The following is an 18506-nucleotide window of genomic DNA, read 5'->3' on the forward strand; positions in this document are numbered from 1 at the left end:
TAGAAAAGTTGCTTACAATGTAAAGTAAGTTGTTGTTACTCAAGCCTCTATAAAAAAAAAGTTAAAACTCTTTTTGTTTATATATAAACTGATCGACAAGAGAAGCTCTTCCTTCTGTTTTACTTTACACTTAACTTACAGGTAAGTTAAAGCTTTCAAATCTATAAATGAATTTTCCGAAATGAACTCAATGTTATTATGTTGAAGGTACCTAACGAAAATAAATAGCGGTGTGCAATACTCTAAGTGGAAAAAAACATTATTTTTATTTTTTAAGCTACACTTCCGACTTCCCAAAGTAAATTGGAGTATTCAATATATAATGACCAGCATCTTACAGGCATCTTAGCTGATATAGCCCTTTAAAGAAGGTCTCGTCAATAAAAGTAAGTAGATTGCTACTGAGTCCTCTAGATAGTAAACAAGTATAAAAGTCAAAAGAACGGCTTCATTTTTTGTTAAATTAATATTAAAGAATGTAAGTAAAGAATTCTAACTTTTTTTCAAGAGTTAACCTTAGAGTTTGAAGTGTTTAAGCAACGAAAATGCGCTTAAAAAAAACATCTTGCCTATTTTAGAATTCACTACTCACTTTGGTGCACTAGTCAGCTAAATTATTTTTTTTACTAAAGCCAACTAAAAGTATTTAAACTTAAAATTCTAAATAATTTTATTTAAAAAAAAAAAGCTACAAAAATTTACTTAAACTCACAGGTACATACAAGTAAGTCAAATCTCCAAGTCTTTGGAAGGATCTCGGCTCTATTGAATAGATGGAATTGAAGTCAAGTCTCCTAATAAAATAAATATTTAAAATTAGGTATATATAATAAATATTATTAAATAAATAGCAAGGATTATAGATCAAAGTTTGAGCTTACAAAGTTTTTAATTTCGCAAATTTTTTCAAGAGTTTTTTCTCGATTTTGGTAAGATGGTTTGCAGATAAACCTCTATAATAGGTTTAATTGTAAATATACATGAATTAAAGTAATCCATATCTTAATTTAATTAGCTTTGCTTGCAGAAAGAAAAATATAATTTTTATTTTAATAAAATTTCAATAAACTATTTATATTTGTTGCTTCTTTCTTTAATTAACAGGTTTTATATGAGTTCATGTGCAAAATGTTCATAAGCCAAATAAATGTTTTACTTACAAGTAAGTCAAATGCGAAAGTTCTGAAAATGCAGTTCGATTAAAGGACTCAAGCTTATTACTTGAGAGAGACCTCAAGTATAACTATTAGTACCAGCAAGCAACATGAAAACTAATATAGTACAAAAAAATAGTTTATTTGTCAATTAATTGAATTTTATTTTTCAATAAAAATTTAGCTTTCTATTAAGATTATTAATTTATTAAACTTTGACAATATTTACGTTCTCTCACTTTCTGGTTATAATATCTTGTTAAGTTATAGACCTACAAATGTTTCAAATTCACTAGATCTTTAAAGGAGTCAGCGTCCACATCGGTAATGCGGTTCCCTTCTAACCAGCTTAAGAATGATTTAATATAAGTAGTAAGTATTGTTAAATTATAACTGCACTGTTTAATAAACTTTTATTATAAAATTAGTTACAGTTTATATTTAAAACGGTATGATTTTTTAAATGCGTTATAGCTTAAAGCTTACAGTACTTCCAGGTTAGAAAGACCTCTTAACAGGCCACTATGAATTGAGCAAAGTTGATTGTTATTAAGCCATCTTGAGTACGAGATGTTACGTAAAAAACAGTTATTACCAATCTGTTACAAGTTATTACATGACTTACAGTATAGCCAAATTAGTAAGTGCTAAGAATGCGCCTGCTTCTATACATATAATTTTATTGTTGTCAAGGTACCTATTGTTGATGTGTTAAAACTATAAATTTTAGTAAAACTATAACTGTTTTAAAAGAAAAATAAAAGCTATTATTTTAAAGTTACAGTTTGATAATAATTAAGGGCGGCAGTAAAAACAGAATTATAGTAGGTTAAGAAAAAGATCGCACTTAAGTAAACTTTTAACTTTAAAATTTCTCACAATTTAACTTACAATTCAGTCAATAAAGTAAATTTCTTAAAAGAGGACACATCGACAGAATTAAGATTGTTCTTAGAAAGTTTTCTGCTCACAATGGAATATTACAATTTCATAAAAAATTTTAAGAAAATAGCTCACAAAGTTATAGCTGTGATGGTAATAGCATCAGGTAAAAGGGTGTCGGACAGTGAACATGCTGTCAAATCTCTATATCGTTTGTAAATTACAGTTTTTAGAACATTTACAATTGATAAATAAAACTATTTTAATTTTACGTCAATTTCAAAAAATATTGTTAACAAGATTTAACTAAAAATTAAAAATAATTATAAACCCACGAGATGTCAAAATTGTGTAATATATATGTCTAGGGTCAGAAAACATAAAAAAAATATAAAGATTCAATATATTGTTTTAAAAGTGTTGTCAATCGAAATTACTAAGTCTCTAAAGTTTAGTTTTCAGTGTTCACAATGACTAATACTAAATGATAAAAATATTTTCAAGATAAAATTTCAATCCCTAAGAAAACTTCGCCGATGCAAGTTATAAGTAATACTACAGTTAGATGATAGAAGTTAATTAGAAAAACAGAGTGTGCAATGATTTTATCTTTAGCTCTGCAGGCTTACAAGGCAGTAATGTTTATTAGTTCCCCACAATGGTGCTGGGAGGGCGTTCTTCCGGAAAGGCCAATTGTAAAATATAATCCTATAAAAAAGTACTTCATCCAGCTGATTTATTAAATTGTATGCAGCAGTATACCAAAATCAAAGAGGCTTTTCTTAATAAAAAAGTATAAATATATTATATTTAATTTGTTCATAAACTGTGGACATTTTGAAAGCAAAAGAATTTTATCGCTGAACTTTAAATATTTTGGATAGAAGTTTATCTAATAATACTAGAAGAAATTAAAACCGTATGATCAACCTGTTGCAGCCTTTAAAAACTAGTTAGACTATTTAGCTAAATTGAGCTCGAAAAGTTTCCGAATTGATTGGTTCATATATTAAGAAAACGAATACCATTAGGTCTCACTGAATCGAGTCTTTGTTTTAACTTAGAAACTTCTCAAATTTTTTAAATAACACATTATTTGTACCTTAAAAAGGTATTACAGGTGTGATAACTTAAATATTGAAAATTTGAAAATAATTGTAGTAAGGACTTTTGGTCTGTTTTCAATGTACGCTACGCTCTTTCTTGTATAGGTAAACCTGTCTGCTAGCCAGAAGATAAGGAAATTCTTTAAGCAAACTAAACATGCGCACAAGAAATAAATAAAAGAGTTTGTTAATACAAAAAGCTTCCTATACGTAAAAATAAACAATATTAAACGAATAGTTGGAGGAAATTATTAAGTGGTTTAGACCTTATAGCTCATTCGTTATTAAAATAACCACAAAACAGTGTTCCATGCCACATGTTGTTAAGTGTTAAGACAACAAAGGTGACTGAGGTAACTTTGTCAGGCCTCGTTCCGGTTAAAAAATACTAAATGAACCTACAAGCTCATTAGTGAACAATTATAACTAATCCAGTTCAACTATAATTTTTTGTTGCTCCTAGGGCCAACTCTTTAAAAAGCTTTGTCCATCATTGCGCTTTGTTGAAATTTACTTGGTGCGACCTCTCTTTGCAATCAAATACAATGGGCTTCTTGAATTTAATGCGCCGTTTGTGAACAGTCTTGTCGTCCATATAGAAGATTATTACGCGACTAAAAATATTTATAGGGGTTGTTTAATATGCACTAATCAAGTTTGGACCACCAAGGTTAAAGTTCTGTAGCGGTCGGGGGTCCTGTGGTGTTTTGTGTTCGTCCTCAAAGGTTGCCCAAACAATGAGCAGCTAGATCACGCCGTTATCAAGTGGCGGGTGGTGTGTGGCAACGTTTTTTTTAGTACGTTTTGATGAAACGTTAAAAAGATGGCCGTCCTTCTGTTTCGCCTCCCAGCAATTATTGTGAAAGGCTGCCAGCTCCTTTCTAATGTGTCGGTGAAGACAAACAAATTTTCCAATAAACCATGAGTTCTTAGCTTTACAATTCTATCTTTCAAGATGTTTGCATCATGCGCTAGTTATTACATTTTTAAAGCATTAAGTCTAGTACACATATAACACTTATTATTTGGTTTTAAATTGAACATCTTGAAATTTTGCTTATCAAAAATACACGCTAACAAAGGAAACACAAAAAGCTACTTAAAAAAAAAAGTTAAAAAAATACGCTACCGACTGAAATTAGTTAAATATGATTTTTATCACTTTAGTTGTAATAAGTATTAGTAGTTTGACATAATAATTATGATGTAGTTCCAAGTGTCCCTGACTTTTTAGTGAAATCGCCAAGGCGCTAGAGTCTAAGGCCGGATCAGTTTGTTTAAGGGCAATATATATGGGACCTGCCTAAAAACGAGATCAAGCGTAAAGATTTCGGCCATGCAACTTGCACTTTAAAGAAATCTTTTGAAGATAATAGTTTTAGCCGCTGTACTAAGATCCGACTTTAAAAAGGTTAGTTTAAATTCTTTGACCGTAAGCCTCTCGGCTTATTCTATTGAAAGTATGATTCCGGAAAAGCTAAAAAATCCACAGATTATCATTCGGACTTCCGGAGAATAACATATGAGTTATCTTTAAAAGCAACATACTTACGCAGAAAAATTATAATAGGTAATGTTTACATATTATACCCTAGTTAGGCAAGACAAGATATGGCAGCTTACTAACCGTCTGACCAAATTGATTAAACGGCCAAGAAGGTCTTAAACGCATCAACTTATAATAAAAAGTAAGGAAAGATGCAGTAAATGTGGCAAAGATGACCACTTTTACCGATTGTCATTTTCAAAAAAACGTTAAAAATAAATGCTTAAAAAGTTAAAATTGGGTTACAACCGAAAAAAATTGCTATAATACAGAACTGAAATCTCTTATTGTGGAAATATGGTCCTCTTAGAAAATAAAAAAATTAAAAATCTTTTGCAGTTCCCAATTTAGAAACTCAAACAGCTTTATACAACCTTGTACTACTAGAGAAACGCTGCCTTCTATCTTAGCAACTGGTAGCTTTCTAAATAACGATACCATACTTATTTCTGATGCTAGCTATCATGTGGTTTAAAAATTAAAGCCTGTTGATCATTTTAGAAGAATTGTTGAGTCAATATATGTATTGTCGGAGTTCTCAAGCGCAAGAGTAGAAAGGCCTTCAATAGGAAATAGGGCGCCTTTCGGTCAAGACGGTACATTGTGTAGTTACAGAGCACAAGCCGATCGTCCGCTTTTAAATGCATCTACTTGAAAACGCAACATTCACATCTTTACTCTGCAACAGCTGTAGCAATTCATCCTTTTTGCAGTCGACACCGTTGGCAGCTCACTGCAAGAGTTTCAGCTGACCGAATGAATGGGACCTAACCACCATTTGCAGTCGTCAGGTTGTTATTCGTTCGAAGGAATGTTTCAAGAGCAGTTGCGAGTGGGACCAGTATCCTGTCAACAAGATTTGGAACAAAAGATCTTTGTTGTTACGCGTACTGCGGTGCATGAGGTAATCGTCCCATCATGGCTGCAAAAGAGAACGTCGGCGTTACTGATTGCGTTGCCGTCGTTGACGTGTCGGAGGCAGAGAAACGATTTTCCGAGGATATCTAAACGCTCTAAGTAATTTCCAGTGTGGGCCTCTTCAATTAGCACATTTGACGGCAATTTTTAGGATTTCTCACGTTATCTTTAGATCTTTAGATGATACCCCACGCTTAACGCAGCTTGGAGTGATGATGCAGTTCTGTGCACATTGCTGAAGCACTGACAGCGCTGACACTACCCCATGCAGTTCACTCTTTCGAAGTGGGTTCATTCTTATTTGTAGATGAAATATTAATTTCAGGACGTGGAATGCAGGCCCCTCCTTCATCGGCAAGTGTACAAGAACAGTGGCAGTGACTGCTTAACGCGGTTCCTGCCGATTGGGCGGGTTGTAGAAGACGTGCAACGCATAAGGGTGAGCACGTAGCGCCGTTTCATTTCATTGTCGACTATAGTGTAGATCGGTGTAAAAACCTCGAAGAACGATCTTGTGGGGGTTGCCCTAGGGTAACTGATAGAAGTAGTGTTACCAAGAACACTCCCGTAGTAGATACTACTATTTTGCGGTAGTCCTCGGCAGATGATGGCAACAGGCGGAAGCCTTCACGGAGCTCGCGGGTGGAAGAACCTTTGCTCCCTGAACTTACAGGAATTTCATTGATGTAGGCCACATTTCTTGCCAATGAAAACGATAAGAGAGTTACTTTACGCATCGTTGGCTCTTCCGGGGCTGCACGTGTATTGGCTGTTTCTTAGAGGTTGTCTGTTACCATTCTATCCAATTCTGGTTGCGTATACTGTTGTTGTTCTAGTAATCGAAGTGTGAAGACAATTTTAAGTTATATCGTCCTAACTATTACAACTATCATTACTAATTTTCTTATTATTTTTATTATTAGTAATTAATATAACTATTAGTATTATTATGATTACTATTGAGACTGCTATTTTTTTTTATTTTTTAAGAGTTTGTTACTATGACCACTATTTTTCATAAAAAGATTATTATGAATACTGGTATCACTACCTGAGGCGGTTTATTGTACTGTGGAAGAAGGTTATTTATACTTCAGGGAGAGTAAAAGAATTTTACAAAATTTAAGACATAACGCAACCCAGGACGTAGCACATGCACTTGGTGCCCAATAGGCATCTGCGTGGTAGGAGCACGCGGAAAACTTCAACAGTACAAATTAATTAAACTACTTAACTAATCTCACAAATTATGCTTTGCAAAAAAGCGAGACACTAGTATGGGACGTAAACTTAGAGGATGGATATTTAATTTTCGTTTATTTTCTTTCAAATTAACATGTTTCTTATTGTAAATGGAGAACAAAACAGTAGCTTTATTAATTTTTAATATTATGTTATCAGTAAAGTCGCAGAATTATTTTTGATATTAAATGCAGTTACCTCATTTCTTATATAATTTTAAACTAAACCCTGTGGTTATCCTCTTTTTTTAAACTGTCCGATCTGTGATCTGAATTTTTAAATCTACTATACATTAACAAAGAGATGCAGTTTTGGCCACAGGATTTATCATAGTGTTACTAAACTTAAAAGGGTAATTACGTTTACTAAAAACTTAGCGTGGTTCCTGCTTAAAGACAGCGTATCCATTTATGAAAAAAAGAATCAAATAGAGATGCAATCATCGGTTCAGCTCATTGGCTTTGTTAAACTAAAATAGAAAGTTCGCATGGGAACCACATAGTGACTTTGGTAAACATAGTTTAAGTTTAAAGGCTTTTTAGAGTTTAAACTGCGCGAGTTAATTGTCTTGCTGTTTTGGTGGCACTGGCCACAAGAACATGAATCTATCGTTTTTTTATATATATTTGAATTTATTAATTCATTCAGTATTTCGCAATTTCTTACTTTTATGTGACCTTGCAGATTTTATATATCGAGTTTTAATAAATTTATTTGCCTCAAGGAGTTATAAACTTACACCCCCTAATCTTAGTGATAATTACAGCGAAATAACTATTAATAGCGGTTTTAATAATATTAATACTAACATCCCTGGGCCTAAGAAACCCTTACACCTAGGCATTATTATAAACGGTGAAACTGAATTTTATATTTTTCAAGTTTTGGAAGATTTATCTAACTTAATTCTATATGCTATTGTAGAAAGAATACATTACATTAGTATTTACGACAAACACGGTAAGGCCGTACAATTAAGAAAGGAATTGGAGTCCATAATATACCATAAATTAGATAATCTAAACATTAATTTTGTTAAGCTTTTTTTCTTTCCGAATTCTTTTTCTGAGCCCCCACTGAGTAAGATTGAGTCAAAAAACGGTAATACAAGAAAAGAATCATTTTTTTGTTATGGAGATGATCGAATTTATCCAATGCCTTTTAGAGTTTGCAAGGAGTTAGTTGGGGAAAAAATTTTTTTTTATAATATAGCCTTATTAGATTTAAAATTTTGTAAAGAAGATTTGGTTGGCGCCATACAAAAACTTTGCTTAAAAAAAACTTGTTTGGATGAAATAAATAGAAGTAGTATTGAGAAATTATTGTGGAGTAATAATATTCTTTTTATTTGTAATCTTAAATTTAATTTTATTTCTCACAATGTTCTAAAATAGGTTACAAGAAGTTTCCTGACCCGGAGCTTATTTTAGTGTTCGGATCGTGTTTAAGTTTAGCTGGCTATCTTCCGTGGCAAACTCGAGTTTCAGAAATTAAGTATTCTTTTAATAAGAAATTAGTGGTGTTGTTTTTTATAACATAGCAATTTTGTTTTGTAAATTTTTTTATCATTTTGAGATTGTTGTAATTTTCTTTTAGGTACTATCGCAAAATCGAATGGTTTCCTTACTACTATTTTAAAAGGGCTTTGACAGAGTATTCCAAGTGTGAGCAACGATTTGGAAGGTGATTCTTGCTAAAGCTACAAAGGCAGTAAGTTTATTTTAATTGACGAAATTAATGGTTTATAGCTTATTAAGTATTAAGCTTGAGTTTATAATTTTACCGTTGTAATATTAATAGTAGTATTTATAGGAATATTTTTTTTCCTATAAAACTAGAGTATATAATATATTTATAGTACCCTTTCATTTATATTTTATTGAATATTCTTTCAGGCTTTTACTTAGGTCTCCGGATTTCAACATTAAGACTTTCTTCTAAAGACTTATGAATTGACTGGTGAATTTCATTAACCTTAGTTAATGAGTTTATTATCAAGTTTATTTAAAATATTAATAATATTCAGCAAACTTCTATGATTGTTAAAGTTATTAAATAGCTTTATTTTTAATTTTATTTTATAGTATTATACATAAAAAGTTTTTTTATATAATGTATTTAGTTCTACGTTAGCTTTTAAAAATTGTTTAATTATGAATTAGATTGGGGAAAATAAAATATTAATAAAAAGTCTTGTTTTGACATAAAACTGCAATTAAAAATTTCGCTTGAAAAGCAATTTTTTTAGGATTTTTTAAAAAAGTAGTCGTGTTAACCTTATAGTTACACTGCTGCATAAACATAATTATAGCAAGTAGAGAAAGCACTTTATTGCTCCAGAATGTTATAATACGCAAAACTTTAGGAAAAACGTTACATTAACGCTAAGTGCACCACGTAAGACACTTAAAAAATTATTTCGGGGTGTTTATGAAATGCACACGGCGTGATGGTGTATATAACACCTGAAGTGAGACTAGGTAGTTACACTAAATGCCTGTTCTTAAAGCAGCTCAACTAAATAGGGTAAGGCACGCGAAAGGTGATCCAGTATCCTTAAACGCTTGAGGGATTCGGGGAACAGAAAAGCAGAAACCACGTGGAAGGACATTCGAAGTGCAATGAGACTAACTAAGGTCTTGAAAAAACCGCGATTAGCAATTATAGTTTAGAGTATTTAGTAAACTTTTTAAAGTTAAACTTCACCGGGATAATGTTAACTATACAAAGCGTTTAAACAAAAATTTATTATCCAATAACATTTAAAAACTTTTAAAAACGGTTTTCCTATGCTCGTATAACGTTTATAATATAATAAATAAAACAAGAAATTTAATACTTTCTCTAAAAAGTATGTACTCAGTATCTTAATAAATTATAAGTTCATTATAGCATTACTAATGCTGCAGTTATAAACAATTATTTATATATTACTATTATTAAATTATATTTTTATTAATCTGCTTAAGATGAATGTGTCAAAACATATATTATAATAATAAAAATATATTAATCTATCATTTATAGAATTTTTTTATTAGTAATAGTAACATTAATTATTTACAAATAATAAACCAAAAATAAATAATCGTTTTAAAGTAGAAATAATAAGTAAATTATATATATTACTTCTTTATGCGTTAAAGTTCTTTCCCAGCTCCGATAAGTAATTCTGAAGGTTCTTATTAAATAATAGAAAAACGTGAAAAATTGTAATAAGTAAACAAAAAAATTTTGATTATCTACTTTTTTAAACTGTACAGCGGTAAATATTGTACAAAGTTACAGGAAAGGAAGGCTTTTCATGTTGCCAATAAATTAATTAAAAGAAAGGTTGTCAAATTTATGCAATCACGATATATATTACTATACTTTACGCAGACCTTTATAATCGGGTGCTAATTAATAAGCAGTTTTGGTAGCCAATAATATTAGCGACCCAAAATTTAGTAATTGCACTACACTTTAAACTTAAATTGTCGATTTATTTAACGTAAGGCGCTAGTTAAAACACACACATCATATTGATGTGTTTCACTTGACGAGGTTTTAATAACATTGCCCGCACAAAACACCTATAAATTTTTTAAACTGGGAATTTTAAGGATTTAAGAATACTTCCAATTTTGTTGGGACCTACCCACAAACTAAAAAAAAAAATGAAAATATTATACTTCTTGGAGTTTGGTATATCCGTTTAGCGCCAGAAAAAATAGCTCAATAAACTTAGAGATAAAAGGTAAAAAAGGGGTATAATAAAAATGCAAGAAGCAGTAATGCACAGTATGCTCAAAAACACTTATATAATGAAAACATAAACTAAAAGAAAAAAAAAGTAATTAGAGGCACTTGCTCTTCCTTCCACTCTTTGGATCCGTAAACTCATCAATCTTATAAAGTATATTATTTTTATTAACGCTTACTTAATATTATGTTTATTGTGTATACCTGTTGAACAAACTCTACCAAGTCTCCCGCGCAAAAACGGACTAAGTCATATAGTTCACTTTCAGAAAATTCTATAATTTTAGTTTTAGCAAAACAAAAAAAAGAAAAGTGTTGTTGATGATATAAATAAATAAATAAATAAATAATAAAAACCATTTAGAATCCACATAGACACATCTTTATAACAAGGATTTTGAAAACTAAAAGGTTTAAATTTAATATTCCTCCAGTCTTTAGTCTGCAAATTATATAAATATATATTCAACCATTTAAAGGAAAATTATAATAGTAATTATAGTAGTAGCTATAGTGGTATAAAATAAAACTGTTCTAAATAATCGACTTGAAACTGAGAAAGAAAGCGGTTGTCTTTCGACCAAAATAGGCGTATATCGGGAATATCAAATAATATCTATAATATACATTGTAGTCCAATTATAAGTTAATAAAAAAATATTAATATAAATACAATTCATAGACTAAAAAATATAAAAAAAAACGACCATAGCTAAACGTTCAAGCCCGATGCCGAAGGCCCAGCCCACACGGTTAACGGCGCCTTTAAGAAAAATATAATAGAGTAAATATTAGTGACAATGAGTATAACGCTATAATAACGAGGAAAAAAATTAAATGTTATATTAACTATGAACGAGAAATACTTTGATACTAATAATAATCAGTAACAAAGCAAAATAATTTTTAATTAGTAAAATAATAAGTATAAAAGGCTACTACTTACCTGCATTTTTTAGTATCTTTTGCTCTATTATACCGCAACCCAGAACTTCTAGCCATTCCCCTTTATATTCAATTTCGAGTTCAAAACTTGGATGAGTAAAAGGAAAAAAGGAAGACGTCCTTTATAAAAAAATATATACTCATATAATATATAAACTGACTACTTGTTTCTATTAGAAAGTACCAGCGAAGTGCCACATCGCCCAAAATATCGCTCATAACAAACCCCAATTCTAAAAAAAAATATACAATATTCTTTAAAACCTTATAATTAATATATATATATAAATTAAAAATAAATTTCACTAAACTATTTTTTAAATCAAGCACCAAAGCATCTCTCAATTCTTTGCTGTGCTCAGCTTGTAGATCACTGGTCCTTGCTTTGGTTAATGAAATTTTAAAAATAAGAAAGTTTTAGTTTACTAGTCACTACATTTGTTTTCAGTAAAGCAAGCATCCTGTTGAAGTTTTAAAGAGGTTATCAACTGTTCTTTGCTAAATAATTTAACGCCTTCCAATTGATAAAAGACGGGATAATGACTATACTTATAAAACATTAAACTTTCTCTTTTTAGTTAAACTTCCTATTTAACCTGGAATTAATTTCATCTCGACGAAAAACAGGTCCTAGGAATTACTAAATTACAAAAAAATTATTTTAATAGGTAAAATATTTGACCTGATACTATAAACTGTTCCTTCTTATCTTTTAATAATTTAAATTGATGTGCGCTCGTGTGTGTTCGCAAACATAAATTCTCAGTAATATAATAAGTATCGGACTTCGATCGAGAAGGATGCTCTTTTATTTTAAGTCTTAATATAGATTGTATTAAATACTATATAAAAAAATCGCCTTTTGAAAATAGCAGTTGATCAAAGTTATCTTCAACTGTAACAACGGGATCCAGGTCTTTATAAACCTCAAAGCTTAAACCTAAACTTTCAAAAGACTTCTCAAGGCCTTCTCGTATTAAAGTAAGAGGATGAAAAGGTTTTAAATGCAAGTTTTCTTCAATTTTTTGATATAATATTTTGCTTATCTATATAAAATTACGTTAAAGGTTAAGGAATACAGGAAAGTAAATTTTAATTACATTTGAATTTTTCAATTTATCTAATAGTAAAGGCTGTGCAAGGGTTTTTGAGGTATATAAGTTATAAAAAGACAGTAGTAAATAGTTTTTTTTCCTTGTAAATGTTTCAATATATATAGGAAAGAAAGAACATTTGTTTATCATAATTTTAAAGCTAACCCTAAAATATAATTTAAATAAACTTCTTATATATAACGCGTCAGTGGGCTGTAGAAACAACAAAAAAGAACCAGAAACTCAATTAAGGTAAGTTAATTAAAAAAAATACTCAAAAGTCTTAGGAAACAAAATTTCCTGTATTTATAGCGGACGGGCTTCTTTGTAGTAGCCATGCGTACGGCCCCTTGACTCGTCAGTATTACAGTCTTAGTAGTCGCTCCCATTGTTCTTTAAATTACTGCATGTACTTATTATTCTGTTGTTATGACGGAATACTCTAAAAGAAGCCTCGATGAACTTTCGCAAGATGTTGTTCTTCATACTAAGAGATCTAAAAATGACTTGAATGCTTATGGCTCCTCTGAGGTTCTATATTAAACATTAGTATACTATAAGGGAACAGTGCTTTGCATATAATAAGTTAGCCTTGTTTGCTAAAACTTTAGTGTAGAATTGTTCATTAAATTATTTAAATTTATTTATAGCTTAGAAGTAATATTCTACTATTTTCCGATTTATTTGTAATAACTTCGTGCTAATCCCTATTATGCGAATAAGGTTGAGTTTTCCTTATCATCCCCTATAATGCTTCTCTCCGGTCATCAGGTTTTATTAATATATTTTGAACAATTGTGAACTATAACGATTAGTTTGGTGTTTAGAAGCTATTTTATTTTATATTTTTTAATTCTAAAATAAACCTTTTAATTTTATATTATTGACATTTTATTCAAGCTTAAATAAACTTTTTCTTGTGAAAACTATTTTTTGCCTTTTTAATCTTATCTTTGTTTTTAACAAAAAATATCTTTAAGTCGTTAAAAAATTTAAAGCAGAATTATTCATATTTATTTTTTATTTATGTAAAACTAAGGAACTTTTTTTATGAAGAAAAATTTTTAAAATTCCAGTTCTTTTACTTTTGTTTTAAATTGTAAATAATGTTTTGTTAAAATTTGTTTACAACGCGACTCGAATTATTTTATTGTATATATAGATTTTTATATATGTTTAAATTTTTTCTATAAGTTTTATAAACTGTTAATATATGTATTTATTAGCCTCATATTGTAGACTAGCTTTATCTTTTATTTTTTTAGTTTATTATAAAGAACTTTTAAAAATTTACTTGCACTACAGGAAAAAAAAATTTATAATTTATTAATATATATTTTCTAATATAATTCTTTTATGTTGTTAGTCGTGTACTCTTTTTAATTGTTATGTTTTTCTTTGAAAATTAGTTTTATTATAAATTTTCAAACATTGTTATTTTTGAATATTTTTATTAGCTTGTAACTCCTTTAATGTTAATTAATTAAGTTAATATTTTAAGTTTAAAGCTTTTGTTATTACGGTATTGATTTGTTTTCTTCTTTTGTTTATCTGCTTTATATATAAAGTTTTTGTTTCTATTTTTTTATAATTAGAATGAAGTATTTACCTGCAAGTTTAGCCCAGACGGTTTTAGCGTCGCTTCTGCTGGCGTCGATAAACAAATTTGTTAATAAACTATTAATATTATTTTACTACATATATTAAACATCCTTGTCTCTTGTTTATAATATTATTAATAATCACTCTATAATTGTTTATTATTATTTGTATGTATTATGTTATCGTATTTTTTTTACCTCTTATAGTTATTAATCATTTATTTCTTATATTTAATTATTAAGATTTCTGTTATTACTATTCCCTATTATTTGTATATTCATTTTCTATTATTTTTCCTTGATACTGTTTATATAACTATACATATTTTTATATACTTTTATTAATGTTAATTTATATTTTGTATAGTTTTATGGAGAACTTACGGGGAATGTGAAAACTATTATGCACTTTCTGGCCATCAAGGTCTTTCTGTTTATGATATACGTAAAAAACAACTTTCCCCACATCCGTTATTTTTTTTTTTAATTTATAGGCCCAATTATGGAACTTCATTGGACTAACGACGGAAAGTTTGTTTTTCTTATTTATTAAAAACCATTACGACATAATTGATAATATTTATAAAAGTTTTATTGTTTCCGCTTCTGTTGATAAAATTGTTTCCGTCTGGGATGCTCATACCGGAATTCTATTAAAGAAATTGAGAGTATAGAGCTTTTTGTATTTTATTTCAAAATATTTTATTAAATTTTTGATACCTTTTGTATATTGTTTATTATCAAGTAATTTCTATTAAATTTATGATTTTTTTCATTTTATAAATTAAAGTTTTTTTGCCTTACTAAGTTTTATAGTTGTAACAGAGAAGGTTAAGTTTCTTGTTATTATTAATTATATAATATTATACCATATATTAATTATTTATTGATTGTTTATGTATTATTATATTCAAATTTTTAATTTTAAATATTGGGTGCTTTCTAAATTTAACTTTATATTATTGATTGTTAATAACGCTAATATTTTATTTAAAGTCTATTTTTTTATTAAATAATAATTTATTATAACGCATGTTAAGTTTTGTGATATTATTTAGTTTATTTGTTTAAGATGTATACATTTAATCATTTAAAAAGTTTTTAAACATAATTTTTCAAGGTTATTAATAATATTTAATTTTTTAATATAATATATTTAAAAGCTTTTAATACTAATAGTATATCGTACTTTCATTATTATTATTCATATAAGTTTTTTTAATTTAATACTTTTTATTGCATTTAATTTTTTATAATATTTTTGTAATTTTTTTGTATAGGGAAACTACTCGTTTGTTAATAGTTGCTGCCCTTCTTCTTCCGGAAACTTAATAATTAGCGGTGGCGATGATTCGTCCATTAAAGTATTCATTATTTATCATATTACCATTAATGAAAGTTTGCTAAGTTTGTGATTTTCGCAATATATTATTATGGCTATTATAAAATTTTCTGGTATTACGTCCAGTATTATTAAGTAATTGTACTGATTATATAAGTTAATGAAATTCTACTGCAATAATCATTGAAATTTTTGTTATTATTATATTTATGCACTTATTAGATAATTTATTAATAGGTTATTAACTTTATAATTATACTTATCAAATATAATTTATTAAGATCTTTAAATGTTGTATAATTCTAAAAATAGATAATGTATTATGTAGATAAAATTTGTTTAATTGTGATAATAATAAAAAAGTTGAGTTTATTATACTATTTATATACTTTTGATATACATCTACGTAGTTATAATGTTTATGTTATAACTTAATTGTAGTTTATTAGGAAGCTGTTGTGATCTTTATTATTAGACTTGCTAAAGCATCTTTCATTATTATATAAAATAAACTTATCTAATGTTTTATGTGATAACTTTAATGCAGTTTATAAGAAACTTACCATTATTACATCAAAAATTTTTATAACTATTTTGCTAATATTATCATTGTACAATACTGATATATCCTGCCATGGTAAATATAATTATAATTAATATTATTTATACTACTAAATTATTATGTTGTTCATTTTGATAAATATATTAGCAAGCTTATAAATTATTATTACGTCTTTTTATAGTTATATTTAATATTGATAATAGAAAGAAAGTAATATCACTTATGCTACTAAATGTTATTATTTTTTTCATGTTGGTAAGTTTATTAGCAAGCTTGTAAATTATTACTACTTTTAATATTATAATATTTAAAATTTATGATAGGAAGAAAGTATATTATTATATTTCAATTTTTTACTTATATATTTTATTCATAAATACAAGTAACCAGCAAAACCACTATTTTTATTAGCTGTGGGATAGAAGGTCCGGCAAACGGCCTCTTACGAGTTTAGACGCCAAGTATCCAGTGACCTCTGTGTGTTTTGGAAAAGATGAGGAGACTATCTTTACTGGAGGAATCGATAACGATATTTACGTAAATAAAAATAATTATATTTACTTTATTACTATAAAAGTATAAGTATTTTTTATATAAAACTCAACCTTAATCTAATTACAGGTTATTATAATGAAATAATGCATTATTTTATATTACAGAAAAATGAATGCGAATTCATAATTTTGAACTTTTTCTTTTCTTCTTGTAATATTGTTATACAAGACATTTACTATATTTTATTTAAGCGAGATTAGATTAAATTTTACAATGACTTTTTTTGATTTGGTTTAATTGTTTATATTCTTTCATATAAGTCGTGGGATTTGAGAAAAAATGAGATTTACTATAAAATGATTGGTCACAAAGATTCCAGTAAGTAATTTATGAATAACACTTATAGTGATAATGCTTAAAATACTGTAGTTACTGGGCTTGCCATTAGTCCGAACGGTTCTTATTTACTTTCCAATGGAATGGACAATTCTGGTTTTTTTTTATTTTTATTTAATAATAGAAGTTATTATTGTATTTATCTTTTTAATTCTGTAATTGCTTGGACACTTGAACTTATAAATAAAACTTTAGGAATTTAAGTATTATAAACTTTTTTTTTGGCTCTAGCGTATATATTGTACTAACTTTATATTGGTATTCATTTTTATTGTTATATTAAATGTTGGTTTTATTCTATAAAAAAAACTTTTTACTTATCTTGTTTTGCATATAAAGTTAATATTTTTTTAAATTGGTTTTTTTTTATATACGTTAATGGAGGTTTATAATGCTATTTTTTACTATTATTGTTTTATAACAGTTTATACTGCTGGTATGCAGACTAACGAAGCCTGTTTGTTTATTAGTTACCATATAATATTGTGGTCATATTCTAATAATATATTAGAGATATTGCAAGCTGACTGGGTTAAGTTTAATTAATGTCAATGCTGTTATTTCTTTTTATAATTCATTATTTAAATTTTACGTGGTTTCAATTATTCTGTTATTTTTCAGTTTATATTATGTTAAATTATGAAATTAATTATTTTTATTTCTAATAGATAACTTTTTATTTTATTAATAACTAAATCTATCAATTTATTAATGTATAGTTCGTATGTGGGACGTCCGTGCTTTTAAACTGGGAAGCAGAATGATGCGTGTATTTATAGGTCCAATATTTTTATCACAATCGTTTATAAATTACGTATTCATTATTATTCTCACACAGGCGCTCAGCATAACTTTGAGAAAAACTTACTGCGTTGCAGTTGGTCACCCAATGGAAAATACGTACATATAATATCTAATAATTTTAATAATACTTATAATATATAAATGATGATAAGTATATAAAAGAACTTCACTAAGATATATAAAAAAATAAAATGAAGGTAAGCGCTGGTTCTGCGGATCGGATGGTTTTTATATGGAACAGTCAAACGTGCAAACCAATATATAAACTTCCTGGTAGTGTATTATAATTGTTAGTCATATATATTATTGCAATGCCTTTTAGGACACGCGGGGAGTGTAAATGAAGTTCATTTTCATCCTTCAGCACCTATCAGTACTTATTTTTTGCTATTAATATAATTATTATGTCAGATATTTTTGTTAGTTGTGTCCGGATCCAGTGATAAACGACTTTATCTTGGCGAGCTGGAGCTTTAGACAAATTGTATAGTAAACACCAAAATAATAATAATAGTAATAATAATAATAATAATAAAGTTTGCTTTATTTTTCCTCAGCAGGCTTTCTACTTACGAAAAACACGCAATCATAAACGACGTTGTACATGGACAAGTAGTTAAAAGTATACGGCGCCTTCACTCCAATTTTTTCTTTCTGTATAAAAAAAAATACAGT

At 28.2% G+C, this 18506-nt stretch overlaps 2 protein-coding genes and 2 long non-coding RNA genes across 9 annotated transcripts; 2 read left to right on the forward strand and 2 right to left on the reverse strand.

Moving 5' to 3' along the window:
* Nucleotides 1-188: 188 nt before the first annotated feature.
* Nucleotides 189-2871, reverse strand: LOC135120873 (leucine-rich repeat-containing protein 70-like). Of its 4 annotated transcripts, none has more exons than XR_010278768.1 (11): nt 2799-2871; nt 2666-2744; nt 2172-2240; nt 2046-2117; nt 1780-1851; nt 1641-1712; nt 1427-1502; nt 1161-1232; nt 882-953; nt 703-794; nt 189-410 (listed from the first exon to the last, which is right to left on the reverse strand). XR_010278768.1 is itself a non-coding variant. In XM_064045202.1 (11 exons), exons 1-11 carry the CDS (start codon nt 2857-2859, stop codon nt 335-337), a joined length of 789 nt encoding a protein of 262 aa, XP_063901272.1. In that variant the 5' UTR covers nt 2860-2865; the 3' UTR covers nt 189-334. The 4 variants fall into 4 exon arrangements, 2 of the variants coding, with proteins under 2 accessions (XP_063901272.1, XP_063901271.1); XR_010278767.1 differs by having other exon boundaries at nt 1384-1502; XM_064045202.1 differs by having other exon boundaries at nt 723-794; nt 1431-1502; nt 2799-2865.
* Nucleotides 2872-8035: 5164 nt separating this feature from the next.
* On the forward strand, nt 8036-8810 carry LOC135120875 (uncharacterized). Its single transcript, XR_010278769.1, has 4 exons — nt 8036-8177; nt 8243-8342; nt 8445-8558; nt 8744-8810. It is a non-coding gene; the product is annotated as an uncharacterized LOC135120875 (long non-coding RNA).
* A 1866-nt stretch (nt 8811-10676) lies between these two features.
* On the reverse strand, nt 10677-11025 carry LOC135120853 (uncharacterized). The gene is made up of 3 exons (XR_010278763.1): nt 10950-11025; nt 10797-10867; nt 10677-10738 (listed from the first exon to the last, which is right to left on the reverse strand). It is a non-coding gene; the product is annotated as an uncharacterized LOC135120853 (long non-coding RNA).
* A 2020-nt stretch (nt 11026-13045) lies between these two features.
* On the forward strand, nt 13046-18470 carry LOC135120835 (U5 small nuclear ribonucleoprotein 40 kDa protein-like). 3 transcript variants are annotated; one of them, XM_064045152.1, is made up of 16 exons: nt 13046-13162; nt 13355-13402; nt 14227-14299; nt 14600-14656; nt 14727-14763; nt 14822-14900; nt 15513-15596; nt 16548-16673; nt 16952-17009; nt 17061-17123; nt 17747-17806; nt 17866-17927; nt 18029-18104; nt 18154-18204; nt 18256-18315; nt 18389-18470. In XM_064045152.1, the coding sequence occupies exons 1-15, from the start codon at nt 13061-13063 to the stop codon at nt 18306-18308; spliced, it is 1029 nt and encodes a 342-aa protein (XP_063901222.1). In that variant the 5' UTR covers nt 13046-13060; the 3' UTR covers nt 18309-18315; nt 18389-18470. The 3 variants fall into 3 exon arrangements, with proteins under 3 accessions (XP_063901222.1, XP_063901221.1, XP_063901220.1); XM_064045151.1 differs by having other exon boundaries at nt 18256-18320; nt 18389-18466; XM_064045150.1 differs by having other exon boundaries at nt 18256-18446.
* Nucleotides 18471-18506: the final 36 nt, after the last annotated feature.

The sequence above is a fragment of the Zophobas morio genome, unplaced genomic scaffold (genome assembly GCF_036711695.1).
Source record: "Zophobas morio isolate AGI-343-1 ecotype UQ-CSIRO unplaced genomic scaffold, CSIRO_AGI_Zmor_V1 ptg000428l, whole genome shotgun sequence".
Taxonomy (NCBI): domain Eukaryota; kingdom Metazoa; phylum Arthropoda; class Insecta; order Coleoptera; family Tenebrionidae; genus Zophobas; species Zophobas morio.